This window comes from Patella vulgata, chromosome 7, assembly GCF_932274485.2.
Source record: "Patella vulgata chromosome 7, xgPatVulg1.2, whole genome shotgun sequence".
NCBI classification, from domain to species: domain Eukaryota; kingdom Metazoa; phylum Mollusca; class Gastropoda; family Patellidae; genus Patella; species Patella vulgata.
The window spans coordinates 8,764,044-8,781,358 of record NC_065885.2 but is presented as its reverse complement, the minus strand read 5'-3'; the positions used below and the strand labels follow the sequence as shown (position 1 = coordinate 8,781,358).

The following is a 17,315-nucleotide window of genomic DNA, read 5'->3' as shown; positions in this document are numbered from 1 at the left end:
GAGAGAGAGAGAGGGGAGAGAGAGAGAGAGAGAGAGAGAGAGAGAGATTAACGACCACTTGATAGAAACTAGGTCGACTAAAAAGCATAAATAGATTAAACATACTTTATGCAAGAAAGAGGTAAATCTGCCTATGACAGGCGAAATTTTATCCGCATCAGTGGAATAAAAGTGACTGAAGAATGAAGGCGTTTAACTATCATTCGGTTGCTGTTAATACCACGTTACAGTACAATATGACCGTGTAAATAGTTTTTATTGTCTCTTTTTTTATAAGCAATATTTTTATTCATATTTGTATCTGAATAGGGATTGGGGAACAGGCATAGCCTATATTAAACAGCTCTCCGTATTGTCTCATTGCATTCGGAACCCTTGCACAATATTGTGATAGATTGCCCCTCCAAAGATTAAAGAAGAGAGAGAGAGAGAAATGGGGTTTAACGTCCACTCGACACAAACTAGGTCATTTCGGGACTAACATATGGTTTAATTTTTTATTTCAATAATTCGCTTGCGCGTAGGGGTCTTTAGCAGTGGGAGGAAACCGGAGGACCCGGAAAAAACCCACGAGGTTGGACAGGCGACCCTACTCCTTGTCACGTACAACCGGGGATTCGAAACCACGCCAGTTGACTCAATGACAGGCCGTACGACACAGCGCGCGCGTGCTAACCATTCGGCCATCCAACCCCCCTGATTAAAGAAGAGTAACATTACATATTTGAAAGTTGAAAATTCTAACATCAACCTTTTAAGTTCCATTAAAAATATGGGTGTTATCATGGAAAATAATCTATCAATAGAAAAATAAGAGCAATTTCCTCTGCAAAACATGTCATTACCACATTCGAAACATTGGTTCAATACGTCATTTCATAACAGCAGATGCTGCAACAATTCTGGTCCGATGTCTATTATCTGGTATTACGAAAGAACAACAAAATCGCCTTCAAAGGATACAAAATTCATCGGCAAGAATTGTTTCACGAACAAAAGTTCGCGACCACATTTCACCTGTTTTATCCTCTCTTCATTGGCTTCGCATAAATGAACGCATTGAATTCAAATTACCGTGTTTAACATATCAGGCAGTTCATAAAATAGCACCTGTGTACCTCCAGCTGCAGGAACATTTACCCTCTAGGAACCTTAGATCAAACAATAATTTTCAGTTACAGTTACCAACGTACAATCTAAAAACTTTTGGAGCAAAATCATTTTCATATCTGGCAGCTTCACATTGGAATAATCTACCTAATCATTTGAAACAGTGCCCAACCCTATTAATTTTCAAATCATCATTGAAGACTTATCTGTTCCAACGCTATGTTTAGAAATGTGCTTTGAATTGTTGCTAAGATTGTAAAAAACTGAACTCGTTGCGTACGCTACGAGCATACAGTCAGTGTGGAATAGCACTATACAAATGTTCACATTATTATTATATTATTATTATTATTATTATAGATGAACCTCTAATATGAATATCGCTCCAAAAAACGGCTAAATTCCATCAAGCTATGATGCTCGATCTCTTATAAGCCCGCCATCATATTTTGCAGAGGAACACGAACAGAATTGATAGGCCTATTTTATATTAGATTGAATCCGGGTCTGGCGGGGTTGGGGTGGGGGTAGGGTATATTATTTTTTTTATTATTTTGTTTTCTTAATTAAATGTTAAATAATCAATATGAGGACATTCTAGCGTGGGTTAATTCCATATTTTAGCGAAAAAAGCAAATGACGCATGGTTACTTTAATGTCAGGATACCATGACCTGAGTGACCTCAGACATTATACCATGGCGTGTATGACCCGAGTGACTACATACATTATACCATGGCGTGTATGACTTCAGACATTATACCATTATACCATGGCGTGTATGACTTCAGACATTATACCATGGCGTGTATGACCTTAGACATTATACCATGACCTGATTGACCACAGACAATATACCATCACCTGTATGACCTCAGACATTATAGACATTATACCATCACCTGTGTGTCGTCATAAAATCAGATCACTTCAACTAGGTCATGTATTAGTCTAAATCACGTGAACACAATAATAGACAATATTAGTTTATTAAATCTTATAGTTTTAATTATAAAGCGCGCGTGTTGTATGAAAAATCCCCCCAAAACGTGTTTCGTGAATAATTAGAAAACGTGTTTGTATGAGAAATAAACAGCAAATATACTGCAGTGAACCAAAGCTCTTGCTGTGATATTTATACCATTTCTTAATTCACGTTCTCAACAATATTTCCATATTTCCGCTATTTTGTTTGATTTAAATATAGCCGTATTTAATTAATCCATTAATTCCAATAAAAAATGTGGAAGTTGAATATTTATAAGAAACAGTAATATACGACACGATGAAGACAATAGATCCTTTAATCTGTATAATCCTAGCTGAGTTAAATCAGTAATACCGGATGTAATGTTACTTGTCGTTTACCTTTCCTTTCGGGGGGGGGGGCGGTCTAAGGGTCGCTTACCTTTCCTTTCAATAGTGGGGGGGGGGGGGGTCGTGGTTACGATTTGCCGCGTGTATATGACAAGGAATAGGATCGACTGTCCAACCTCGTGGGTTTTCTCTGGGTCTTCCTGTTTCCTCCCATTGCTACGGACCTCATGCGCAAGCGAATTATCGACATAAAATCGAACCATATGTTAGACCCGTAATGACCTAGTTTGAGTCGAGCGAGTTAGTAATCGTTAACCCCCCCCCTCTCTATCTCTCTCTTGTCCCTCTCCCCCTCGCTTGTTTGTTGTATGATTAGTTTGGTATACTTATTGATATAGTGTAAAATAAGGTTCGCTCAGGGGCAAATATATCTTATAAAACGAAAGAGAATCGGTTTCAGACGAGTTATTTGCCCCTGAGTTAGAAATCAGAACCAGACCAATTGTTTGATAATCTCGCTTACGAAATATGGACGTAACAGCCTTTAGACATTATACTTAGTCATAGTTTAATGTTATTTTTGAAACGTTTTCTACGTTACAAGCGCCTGTGATCTAACCTTGGCTGTATGACGTTTCCGCCATCGCCATATTGGAACTACTTTCAAGTTCCTGGATTCAAAATGACGGAGCCCATGGATTAAAAATGGCGGCGTGCATGAAGACGCCTGTGAAGAGTGTTCTATCTCAAGAAACTGTATATTGTTTGTAATGTACTTCCAATAGCAAACGCTTACATTGTTTGACTAAATTTAAAGCTAGGAAGGGTGCCGGGGTCTGCGTACGAATGTCTTCGAAAAAAGCAATTTTGAGATCTAAAGGGAAATAATCTTAGAGGTTAAACAAGAGTTATGTCTCTCCAAAGCAACTCCGTTGTGGTTCGAGTTGAGTTATCGAGAGAGAGAGCGTAAAATTGAAAAATTGCCATTTTTTGGTTAATATTTCTTTTTAATATATGCATTAACCAATCTTCAATATGCAGTTCTGTATCATCACTTATTCATTTCATTATCTTATTCTGTTCTTTTCCCAACATGTATTTCTAAGCATAACATTAGTCAGGCCTGGGCTTTAGCAAATAATTTGACAAAGTTCCAGTCCTAGGTCAAGGTGTGTGTGTCTTTATCATCGTATCTATCACTGTTAGGCTGATACCGTTGACTAATGAAGCTAGTCCTTTTAGTAATAACAATTGTGGTCATTAAATCATATAAGTGGTCAATATTCTAAACTAATGTTTAGCATGTATAGAAAGTGGTTAGAAATTATACAGTTATTCATTAATTAGCAGGTGTGTAACTAGCTGTTAAAGATGTCACTACCAGTGTAAAAGCGTGACTAATTATGACACCCATCACTATTGAAAAGACAAACCTGGACAATAGTGGTGTAATCAATAGTCTTAGTTTTAACACCTTAGAGTGACATAACACCTACTTAATGACTACAGCCTAATTACTAACAATTCTAACTGACTAATAAATAATACGTATATATTTAGTATCGTATAATACTTACGGTTAATTATAAAAGTTATTTGTTGTTTAGTCAACGATATCAGCCTTACAGTGAAAAAACACTATAACCTATATGTAAGTACATAATATACTAAACAGCAAAAAAAAAAAAAAAAAAAAAAAAAAATCAAGAAAAATCAGAGAATCACTTTAATCAAATCATATGTCAGACCATAACTTCATCAATTATGGCCCCTGATTGTACGAGGCACTTTAATCAAATCATATATCGGACCATAACTTCATCAATTATGTCCCCTGATTGTACGAAAAATCACGTTTTTAGCTTGTGAACACTCTAGGAGTCACAATTTTCATCAGATTTTGATGAAACCGGAAATGCATGTTTATAACCCACAGAACTTGGTTCCTTGCGAAATTTGCGCATATCGGATCATAACTTTTTCCTGAATTATGGCCCTTGATTATAGGAAAAATCGTGTTTTAGCTTGTGGTCCCTCTAGGGGTTACAATTATTATCCGATTTAAAAAAAAAAGATTCGAATATATCACCTGTTACACTCTAATGATGGTTAAGTCCGAATTTCGTGAAAATCGGACCAAAACTGCCGGACAAAATGGCCGCCCCTCGTACGCAAATAGTGTAAATATATGGTATATTAAGGTTGTGGGCCCTCTAGAGGCCACAATTTTTATCTGATTTAGATGAAACTTGAAATACATGTTTATAACCCACAAATCGTGGTTCATTTTCTTATTCGGGCATATCAGATCGTAATTTCCTTAATTATAACCCTTGATTGTACGGAAAATTGCGTTACACCCTAATGACGTCTGAGTTTGAATTTCCTTGCAACGTGGAGAGTCCGGCCGGATGTCACGGTCCGCGTAGTTATGTTCGCGAATTTTAGGAGAGAGAGAACAAAAATGGAGTTAACGTCCACTTGACACAAACTGTCATTTCTCGACTAACACATGGTTCAATTTTATTTCAATAATACGCGTGCGCGTAGAGATCTTTAGCAGTGGGAGGAAACCGGAGGACCCAGAGAAAACCCGCGAGGTTGGACAGGCGACCCTACTCCTTGTCACGTACAACCGGGGAATCGAAACCACGCCAGTTGACTAAATGACAGACCTAATGATACAGCACGAATGTTTTTTTTTAAACCCTTTAGTGTACCAATTGTGAATACTGTCACTAAATATGGATAATGTTATCTCCCTCTCCAACTTAACCCAATCTGTCCAGTCTCCAGGCCTACTGGAGATCCTATTCGGGATGGGACGAAAAACTGAGGTCTCGTGTACACATTGGCGTGCACGTAAAAGATCCGTTGACTGTATGACTTATGCCGGTCTTCATTAGCCCAGTTCGGAGCAGAACGGACGTTAAACCCCATTTAATTTCATTTCATTTCATTTGTTCTCCATTGTGTGTGTGTATTGTGTCTTATTGTTTCTTTGTTTCTGAGCGTGAACGGTGTGGTGCGGTGAAATGTCTGATAAAGTTTCATGAGCGTTGGTTGGGTGTTTTGTGTTGGGATGGGTGTAAACTATCCACTAACCCATCCCAAGGGATTTGTATACACTGAAAATGAAACATCAGACGAAAACTTATCAAAAATATTTTATTATTAAAAAATAATTTGTTATCCATCAGTTTATAACCTAAGAAAAATTAGAATGGACCCATCGTTCCCAAAATATATTTACAATTTGAATGAATCCATGAACATCTCTTGTGTTTCAAAATCTTAAAGAAACTGAAACGAGTCCATACACTTGCGTATCAAAGTCTAACATAGTTTATGAGATCTTCACTGTAAATAATTTTTGTGTATTTTTACCGTAAATTTACTGGCAACTTTCTGCCAGTAAAATGATTGTATTTTAACATTGACTTGTAAATTTACACATAAGCGGTAGATTTAGATTTACAAACACCATGTAAATTTACAGTGAGTGTAAAATAACTTCGATGTAAATTTACATAGTGCTTGTAAATTTACACTGTGGTTGTAAATTTACCTCAAAGTTATCTTGCACCCACTGTAAATTTACCTCAAAGTTATCTTGCACCCACTGTAAATTTACACTGTGGTAGTAAATTTACCTCAGAGTTATTTTACACTCACTATAAATTTACGTGGTGTTTGTAAATATAAATCTACCGCTTAGGGGTACATTTACAAGCCAGTGTTAAAATACAGCGATTTTACTGGCAACTTTCTGCCAGTCATTTTACGGTTAAAATACAATTTAAAGTGTATATTTACTTGAAATATACTTTGAAAAGGTGACATTTTTTATAGGAAATTCGTTTTTCCCCACTCGGCTAAGTAGCCCTAGGTTCGATCCTGGCAAACACTTAAAGGTTTTGCGGACCTTTCAGCCGAGCATGCAAAACATCATTCGATAATGGAAAGAAATTAAATAAAATGACGTTTAACGTCCTACTGTTCTGCTTCTTACAATGGGAAGTGTAGGAGACATGACACGAAACAAAATGTTCCACACAACCCTATGTATGGCATATCACTGTGTTCATACGCCAGTTAGGTGCATTCAGATTTTAAATAACCTATTTCTCTAAAATAGGCTAATCTTACTGACATAACAGTAAATATTTCGCACAAAATTCGATATGTGGTCGAAGGGAAATAACTGATTTGAACACCATTTGACAGTAAATTTACAATTTGTTGTAAAAATACTATTTCAAATGACATTTCTTTTAATATACAGCTCACATAATGTAAACTGACATATGGTTGTATTTCTATATTACGTTTGATGTAATATTACATGTGGCCAAAGAGGGAATGCAGGGATCGAATACCCAACCTCCAGGCTAGCGAGCCAACGTCTTACCCACTTAGCCCTCGTGACCCCCTCATAAGTGGACTATAGACGAAAAGTAATAAAGCCCTTCAAAGGTCTATCAATGTTAAAGTTCTAAAGAGATGTACAATTATACGTTTCCTGTAAATTGTACACAAATATATCCCGTATTTAAACATGTTTGAATAGTAGAATTACTCCATAAACAGTTAAAATACAACATACATGTACTTTTAACCAACATAGCTGTATCAATACAGATACATGTAATAAAAATACAGTTCTAACTTGTAAAACTACACTTGTATTGTTAAATTACCATTTTCTTTTACAGTAATCCCATGTTACCTCACTAATACAGTAAATTTATAGTATAAAAACATGCAGTGGTGTTATTACAGATTACATGTAATAAAAATACAGTTCTAACTTGTAAAACTACAATTTTATTGTTAATTTACCAATTTTTTACGGTAATCCCATGTTACCACACGAATACAGTAAATTTAAAGTATAAAAACATGCAGTGGTATTTTAACCGCGTTATGTTAAATAAATTACATATTTTTCACTGTAATTTTACATTTATTTTTAACAGTGTTCCATGTCTTAAAACACAAACATAATCACAAGAATCATCAAATCTGATTAAAATACAGATCTATATTTCGTTTCTCGTTTTTTTATACTTTCGTGGGCCTACACTACATGAAGATCTGGCTGGTTGTAGCGATAGGTCGTGTCAGAGGTCATACGTGCGACTTTTGACCCTATGACGTCTGTCATTTGATTAACCAAAGCTCGCCGTAACAGACCGTTTCATTCAGAACACGTCAATAATAAAAACTCTTCCAGATCCTAGTGTAGTAAAAAGTAAAACGAAATTTTGAACTATAAAAACGAAACGAAATAGGCTCTGTGTTTTAATCAGATTTAGAATCATCTTGCCTAACGCCAAATCCAACAACTTTTGGTTTCCTCTTCTGCATATCATGATTATTCAGGCAGTGTACTAAACGAGATTCCGACCACTGAAACCGAATCTGAAGAACTTATAATAGATGTTGTTGATATAGTTTTACTGACAATTCTCGATGCATTGGTGCCATGGTTATTACTAGTTCTCTTAGATCGCACGTTGTCATTATTTCTATATCTCGACAATCGAACACCGCAACTCGAATTCCTCAGCATCGCTGCGATCTCCTTTCGGAATCGGGAACCACTGAAGCAATACAGAATAAAATTAATGGCGTTTCCCGAGTACATGAGTAGATTCTCCACACACCATATTAGACCTTGTTCCGCCGCTTGTTCTGGTGTCGGAGATGGTAAATAACTGCTTAATATAATATGAATGGAGATGGGAGTGGTACAGATTAAAAACAGAATACTTATAGCGATCAACATGGTGGTCATTGACGACATTTTCTTCTGTCTATTCATCTGTTGTCGTTTATCGGACATGGATTCTTGTGATTGTAAATTTGAGAAGAAAACTTGTCGAATGAGTAAAGCGTTTCCTACAATTATCAAACCCGATGGTAATAACGAATAGACACATAAATCCATCCACGGCCAAATATCTTCCAAAAATGTTAAATAGTCTGCATTGTTCGTAGCACAGGTGTAGGAATCTACGGCAGCCTCCAGAAGTTCCAACCCAACTAGAAAATGGCCGTTTACAAGCGAACAGGCAACAATGACGAAACTTAAAACAAAGTAACACACTTTTGTGGTGCAAAAGGTTTTAACTTTATGTGGAAAGTAAACAGAAATTAGTCTTTCAATTGTCACAGCTACGATTGTCCAGGCGGATATGTCCAATGAAGTATAGATTAACCAGGTAAGTAGTTTGCATGTTACAAGATGATATGATCGAATGTCATACTCTACGAGGTAATATAACCACTGCCTTAATAACCCGGAATACAAAACGACTGTGTCACTGACAGCTAAAACTGTTAAATATCGGGATATTGTCGATCTAAAAGCTTTTCTACTGAATATAACTATAGTCAAAATATTCCCAACCGTTCCCAGTAGCAACAGCATGGGCGGAACTATGTCCCAAAGGTACGTCGCAATGACGGTTGCGATGGGTTCTTCCACTACACTTGTCTTTAACGTTTCCGCTGTACTGTCGGTGGTGTTGACCGGCGTTTCGGTAGTCAAGTAAGAAAACGGAACAATTTGTGAGGCTTGGTCTTCAATAAGCATCTCCATATTCAGTCGTTGTGTTCGAGTTTAGCCGTTCCGTAATACCCACTTCTACACAGCTGTTATAATTCTGAACGGTCTCATGAAACTGTTGTCTATATTCAGTCGTTGTTTTCGAGTTTAGCCGTTCCGTAATACCCACTTCTACACAGTTGTTGTAATTTTGAACGGTCTCATGAAACTGTTGTCTATTTGAAATTACCGGACAAAGTTGTTTTATAATGGATCAGAAGATGGAGTTTGGAAATCTATATCGTCATATTGAACAGTTGAATCTGTAATGTAAACAAAATATTTGATTATTGCGATTGATCTAACATTACCCAATATCGACCGAAAAATATTATGTAGTCTATAGAATATCATAAATCAAAACATGGGTTGCCAGGCAACAATCCCATCACACAAACACATCAACTAGTTCGCCCGGGAGGTCCATAAAACTTGAAGTAAATAACAATCAGTGTCTATATACTGTAGAATATTATTTGCGTATGGACAAAACCCTGTGACATAATCAGGGGCAATAACTCTATAATAATCGAAACAACTTTGATGTGGTTCTTTGAATTCACTAAACTGAACAATAAATAGACATAAACACCAAGCAGATTGGGTGATAACTTCTGACGTCAGTGATCAAGTACCATGACACTATAGATAATAAACGGTGGCAGACGACTAAATATTCTTCAATTTTGACTTTGCCCGACTGCAACTGTTCCACAAAGTTTCGTTACGCTGAAAGGGGAGCTAACCCTAGTCTTGTCTTGATTCGGGGGGGGGGGGGGGGTGCCGAATGGTTAGCGCGTGCGCGCTGTATCATAAGGTCTGTCATTAGGTTAACTGGTGCGATTTCGATTTACCGGTTGTACGTGACAAGGTGTAGGGTCACATGTCCATCCTCGTTGGTTTTCTCCGGGTCCTCCGGTTTCATCCCACTGCCAGCCAAAGACCCCTACGCGCAATTTTTACTAAACCAACTCTGTGTATATCTGGCAAATCGCAATCTCAGGCGTGACGATTTGAATCCATCGAATATCACATATAAAAACGTTTATAAGCTATCTTAAACGTACTTTCAATTATATGTCAAGAACGATAACTGAATCAATTATTGACGAATTTCTTCTGGATTGTCGTCAAAATCTAATACAAAATATAGACCCAGGGTGACGACAAGATGTACACGTTAAAAATGGGCGTATTAAAATAGGGAAAATACATGTTGGTAAATCACACTTAGATTATTAATTATTTAATCGTAATCCTATGATCTTTAAAACGTAGCCAACGCGTGACTTGGACAGTTACCGATATTCAATAGGAAATCCATTTTTCCGTAATTAATATTCTGTATTTATCCCAAACTAGAGCAATATTAGAAGTGGGTAAATACTAGATAATGTAAAGGGATATTGGACGTTCTTTAGCAAAGTACATTGTAAACAGCTGACTTGATTGAAAAGGGAAAATGTCATAAGCAGATATATTACGCTATACAATAAAACTTTAAAGGAGCTAAATCGCTAATATTTTGGGCCTAGAAATTGGCACAAATGGGTCGCAACACATATAATAATGTAATATGAATTTATATAAACTGTTTTACATTCAATCGTTTCCGTTTTACTGTGAATTGTCATCAGTTATGTTCGGCGTAATACGCCAGAAGTCTCAACCGAAAGAGTTTCTAGCGTCTGGTTATTCCAGTCAACACCGATAGTATATATTGCGCATGCTCTCCAAATAAGAATATGACATCACCGTTTGACATGACTTGTGGAATATGTCCAGTCCAGCCTAATTCTTTGAGCACCTTGTTACAAATGGCGCTGAAAGAGAGAGAAATGGGGTTTAACGTCCACTCGACACAAACTAGGTAATTTCGGGACTATCACATGGTTTAATTTTATTTACATGGAGAAAACCCACGAGGTTGGACAGGCGACCCTACTCCTTGCCACGTACAACCGGGGATTCGAAACCACGCCAGTCGACTCAATGACAGTCTTTATGATACAGCGCGCACGCTAACCATTCAGCTATCACCCCCCCCCCCCAAATGGCACTGAAACCCATTATGGTACACGATTCGTGTACCAATGGTAAAATGTTTATTTTGTCTTAAATATTGGATATCAGAAGCCCATCTTTTCCAGGTAAGACCACAACACCAATGCTGATTTAAATTGCAAAAAAAATCGTGTTTTCAATGTCGACGATTTTGGAAGATATTGAGTTACGGACTTAGCTACTTTAAATAATTATATAACTACTTGTGTGTTAAGGCCAAATATAATACACCTGTGTTTACGGTAAGCCGTATATGTTAAAGATACATTATGTAAGATTTAAATAAACAACTGACCATTCTTGCTATAGTAGCTCCAAAATAGATAATGTAAAATGAAAATATTCAAAATTTCATTCAAATTACTTCATTTCGAGCCAAGTTATCGCTGTTTGTAGTTTTGACAAGATGTGTTCATTGTGATAACCAGCACACTGGTATATTCGAGACTTAGCCTCGCTTTCCCATTTTTAAATTAGATTTTGAAATGGCGAAAAGTTCTAATCTTGTTAAAGTCTAGAGTATCCGATGCCATCGAGAGTTGATTATGATCTTGTTTTGTTAATAAATGTCTAATTAATAGCTTATATAACATTTCAGGTCTAAAGAAAGACCTGCTATAGGCAGATTAGCTCTTGCATAATGTATGTTTAATGCAAAAAGCGCCGACATTATATTTTTTTCCCTCATATCCTAGCCCCCTTTAATCTGCCTTGCTGCGGTTCCAACACTGAAATATCAGTTTTTATAATAGTCCGAATCGACATTAATTTCGCGACCTGAATATAGCCATGTTGGTATTTGAAATAAATTTATACTAGTTCAATTAGCTCTACACAATCGGCCTTCAAGCTCACGCCAGGATTCAAACTCGTGATGTTCTAGTCGGAATTGAGTATCCTTGTGCCAGACCTCGCCCAATCAATGACATGCTTCCAGTCCCCCCCCCCCCCCCGCATCGGCCTTCAAACATCTCAAATCTTCCTCAAGCTCACACCAGGATTCATATTCGTGATTCTCCAATTGAATAACATGGTGTTTGATGCCACGTCATCCCTGACGGGTCTCCATTGGGCCAAACCTCACCCAATCAATGACCTGTCATGATGTGAAATGGCACATCAGCAGTCACTGGGCTATATTGCGCCAAACGTAGCCCAATGAATTATATGTAGTTACATGGCACGTCATCACTAACCGATATACATACATTGCGCGCCAGACCCCACTCTCTGTGGGTACCAAGACTATTTGAGTAAAGTCATTGAGTGTCTATTATTAAATTAGGCTAGACTTCTAGTAGCAATCCGTTACATAGGATTACTGAAAGACTCCAATAATTCCAAATGACCAGCAATTGTGTAATCTTAAAAGGCTTAGAAATGTGATTTTAACGTTCTATTGTTCTTCCCTGGCTGGATTAAGCACGATCAAACAGTTTTATCTTATATTAGTTCACATTGAACGGTCATTGCTGGCGAAATAGGAAGATATAACGTCCAGGGGAAGATAACTGGATTTCATCAGTACTGAGAAGGGTGCAGACCACCATTATTTTCGCCATTGACTTCAATGTTAATTCTGGCCTCTTTGCCCGGCACCAACTTTTCCCCACTACAGACAGAGGAACAAATGGCCATGTCTTTGCACTGAAATTTGTATGAGGTTGACCACCAAAATTTTGAGATACACAAACTTGAAGAAGCATACTAAAAACATGTAACTAGTTGCAGTACATATCACCGTAACCAACCTGATTACGCTGTTATCCTTCCGCCTCTAAATCATGAATATTTACCAAAACCTGGCAGAAAATGTTAATTCAAACCCTCTTCGTCCATTCTAGACCAAAACATTAACAAAAATGGGCAGGCAAAAGGGGACAAAAGAAACGCAGAGCGAATTGCTATAAATAGACGAACTACAATTTGTGACTACCGGCAAGATGGTGGTCTGCCTCCAGAACGTTGAATTAATGGGATTAGTGCAGCAACATGTCGGGCATTTGCGAAAGTTATACCTGATATTGAATGGTGTCATTTTCAATTCACCAAAGTTATCTAACATGACATTTTAATGTTGTATAAATATCATTGTATTGATAATTAATAACAAATATTATTATATAAGCGGGCCGTTTCACCCCGGGCTTTTTGTATGAAAGGGGTCATTCACTCCCCAATGATTTTTTGATAACATTTAATTAACTGGCTAAGAGTTGATTTGTCTTTACATATATATATATATATATATATATATATATATAACCTATTGTTAAATAGATCGCTAAACACTTCATTACTCGTTATGGATTAATAACAAAGAAATTGAATTAGCTGGGTGAAGACTGAGTTGTATATAAATTTAAAATACAGATGTGACGTCATCCGTTGATGTTGGCGTACCATTATTTCCAATAATGTACGGGCAACTTGCGAATCGTACATTGTCTATACTAGATGAAATATTGGACTCGCGTGACGTATTTTATTGAAAAGCACGTGTGGGCTAGTGTCTGTATTTTAAGTTACCAATAACAGAACACAATTTTTATGATTATTTCCCAATCACTAAATGCCACTTAAAGATTATGTATTTAAGTTGTTTAATGGTCTCAAGCTAAAGGCATTGCGTAATATATTGAAACACTCGGTAACGCCTCGTGCAGTATCAATATTATTACTTAAACTGTATTTACCGGTAATGATAATTCCAATAAATATGATATATGATACATGCCTTAAATGTGGCTAAGTGGGTAAGACGCTGGCTCGCTAGTCTGGCGGTCGGGTGTTCGATCCCTGCATTGGCCGAGAAAGTTCATCCAGATTTTCCGGCGTGGTTTCCCCTTGTCAGTAATGCAAGACGGAGGGCCTGACAAGGACAGCTGTCCAGTCGTTCGGATGGGACGAAAAACCGAGGTCCCGTGTACATATTGGCGTGCACGTAAAAGATCCCTTGGCAGTTGGAATTCGATATAAAAGTAGGCCGTAAAATTTTCCCCATAGCACACTGTATGGCGTATGCCCGTCTTCATTAGCCCAGTTTAGAAGCAGAACAGTAGGACGTTAAACCCCATTTCATTTCTTAAATGTCATGATAAAATCTACTCTCATAAACCCCAAGGAAAAAATTATACATGGTCTAAAATTTGTATTATTACTGGTTTTATGTTGTTTGGACAAACATATCTTTTTGATGAGAAAATATTAAAATATATTGTTTAGCCATGGCCGTGTTGACCACAATGTCTGACGGTTATATGCCCATAAGTCATTAAGAGTTTATCATTCCTTCCGAAAGTCCCGGCGCATTGAACTGGTTTAAAACCACGACTGCTAATGAAGATTAGCATGAAGTCATTTTCATGGTGTTAAAATCATATTAAATTCACCACGACTTGATCCACGCTTTAACACAGTATTAGTAATACTGCTATTGTTTTTATAATTGTGAAAGCCTACGCGCGTCGGAATAATCGAATCAACACACGGTCGCCATTAACGTTGATTGACAACTCACGTTTTTCCTCGTCCACTAAAGAACTGTTAGGTTTCTTTGCACATACTACAATAACATAGGGATTATCGGTTAATCAGCTTTATTTATCCCACTTTGATAGTTGTCATTTCTAATATATTCCAAAAAGAGTTTTCTTTGTACGCACTAATTCATCGATTGGTACTGCTATCTATGGCAAGTTTGTCAAGGAATGCATGTCGACGTGTAGCTTACGGATTATCTTACGGATTATCATTAAAAAATTATAGGGGTTTGTAATAACAGTGCATGTCGAGTAAATTATATTTACTTTTGTTTTTTGTGTAGGTCATTTTGAAATAAATTCTACAGCATATTATTCATATTTAAAAAAATAAATTACTTTTACAGGAAACGATGATAAAGAATCGTAAGTGGAACTATGTTTTATCGTTTGGTAAAGTCTTTTAAAGGAACAATACCACTCTTGCTGGCTTGACAGCTCCAGAAAATAAATAATATCCTTATCTAATTACTAGATGTTTTAGTGTCCTATCTGTTGTGCAAATTATCCATTACACCCCCTTTTTACTTGTCCAGAGGGTTCGAAAATATTTTTAAATTGAAGTTATATTTGAATAGTTAACGTTACACGTTTCAAACCATTAAGTTGAATTTTTCCAATTTTTTAAATAAGGTGTGTTAAGATGAAATTTGTATCATCAATTAATTGAAATATTGTAAACTAGTACAATTTGTTGACCAGAATAAAGATTGGGACATATTATTCAGTTACAACAAGAGTGGTATTGAGCCTTTAATAACCACGTGTTTCATGTTAATATTTTCTTTCGTGTTTTGAATTGGCCTATTTCTAATCAATTCACCAGCTACTTTTTATATACATACTAGAAGAATGCCCGGCTTCGCTCGGGGGTCATAACCCCGAAACCGGAAGTGGTAGACTAACGCCACCTGGCCTATGTTACTCCCCGGTCCCAGCTACCCGTATACCCCGAATTTCAGACTCGGGGCAGACCTAGTGTAGCCGCCAACCCCGAACAGACAGACAAACAGACAGACAAACGACTGTCACAAATATTAGTATAGATAGATTACAGATAATCATTCAACATTGAAAATTTTGCAGTTCCTTGAGAGATTTATACGTAGCGTGATCCGCGATTCAACGTGCTGTATTTGATTGCGAGCGGTACATTTTGCCTGCATGTTATTTTTTTTTATAAAATCGCTTTTGGTTTATTATAGATTGATTTGACAGTTGTGTTCAACCTTTTCTTTCAACTTATTCCCGAGTCCGAAACGTCACCTACCCGAGTCCGAAACGTCACCTACCCGAGTCCGAAATGTCACCTGCTCGAGTCCGAAACGTCGAGGCCATATGTTTCTGAGTTTGAAATGTCGTAAGTTCGAAATGACGCGGGACCGAAATGACATGTAAAACCTGATTAATACCCAAGTACTCTAAATATGAGGACTATAGCGTCATATACAGACAACATATTCAGTGTAGGCCTACCAATTAAACTTAAATACAAAAAAAAAACCCCAAAAAAAGAAGACCCCCCCCCCCCGAAAACATGACCTACGTAGTAACAAAATATTATACAAGTCGTTTTATAATAATCCCACATATGGTAACCCATGTATCCTATATTTCAATATGGGGATCACAATGGCTTAGTGGGTAAGGCGCTGGCTCGCTAGCCTGGAGGTCGGGTGTTCGATCCCTGCATTGACCGAGAAAGTTCATCCCGATTTTCCGGCGTGGTTCCCCCTTGTCAGGGATGCAGGACGGAGGGCCTGACAAGGACAGCTGTCTAATCATTCGGATGAGACGAAAAACCGAGGTCCCGTGTACACATTGGCGTGCACGTAAAAGATCCCTTGACAGTTGGAATTCGATATAAGAGTAGGCCGTAGTGCCGCTGTCCGGGCAAAATTTCCCTCATAGCACACTGTATGGCGTATGCCCGTCTTCATTAGCCCAGTTCGGAGCAAAACAGTAGGACGTTAAACCCCATTTCATTTCATTTCATTTCATATTTCAATATACTAAAGCATTAGAATAAAAACATGTACTACATACCAAAATATTAAACAAGTCGTTCTATAATAATCCGAGATCTTTTGAGTTTCGTTCTCACCCTCCACGTCTTTCTCTTGTAGTGTTCACGTTTGTTCTGATTCAGTTGAGTAACCGCCTTTCTCTGTCCCCCTCTCAGTCACAATGGGGTTTAAATGTCCACTGACCTACAAAATGTTGCGTTACGTAATAGCAGCCTCACTTTAATTGTGACGGGCACCTGTTACTCGACTTCAATGCAGCGGGTTTTACAGTTATTAAAATATACTGCTTAATCTATAAGACTCTATAAATAAGTTATATTAATCCTTTCAACACCAATGAAAAATACGAAATCCCCAAACCAACACCCTTTTCAACACCAATTAGACGTACGGTACCTAAATCGTATAAGGCCAATTAATTATTTAACATTCGACCGATAAGAAAATAAGCCACTCAACCCCCATTAATCGTTGTCATTTATTGTAATAAAATAACTCCTATCTTTTTTGAACACTTGACAAATTGAGAAAATGGCCTCTAGCTACGATCGGCTTCTTCTGATAAATTGACTAGCCCGTTTCTCGAAATCCAAATTTTAGTAGATACTTCAATTTTGATTGGCTAAGAACTAAAATTAATCT

General features: G+C 37.3%; 1 protein-coding gene across 1 annotated transcript; it reads right to left on the bottom strand.

Annotated features, from left to right (window-relative positions):
- Positions 1 to 7,634: 7,634 nt before the first annotated feature.
- On the bottom strand, positions 7,635 to 16,898 carry LOC126828876 (FMRFamide receptor). Its single transcript, XM_050558954.2, has 2 exons — positions 16,693 to 16,898; positions 7,635 to 9,303 (listed from the first exon to the last, which is right to left on the bottom strand). Exon 2 carries the CDS (start codon positions 9,032 to 9,034, stop codon positions 7,805 to 7,807), a length of 1,230 nt encoding a protein of 409 aa, XP_050414911.1. The 5' UTR covers positions 9,035 to 9,303; positions 16,693 to 16,898; the 3' UTR covers positions 7,635 to 7,804.
- Between the last annotated feature and the right edge of the window lie 417 nt (positions 16,899 to 17,315).

Excerpts from the sequence above, each read along its gene's own strand:
- LOC126828876 (XM_050558954.2), bottom strand. The coding sequence starts at position 9,034 with ATGGAGATGCTTATTGAAGACCAAGCCTCACAAATTGTTCCGTTTTCT.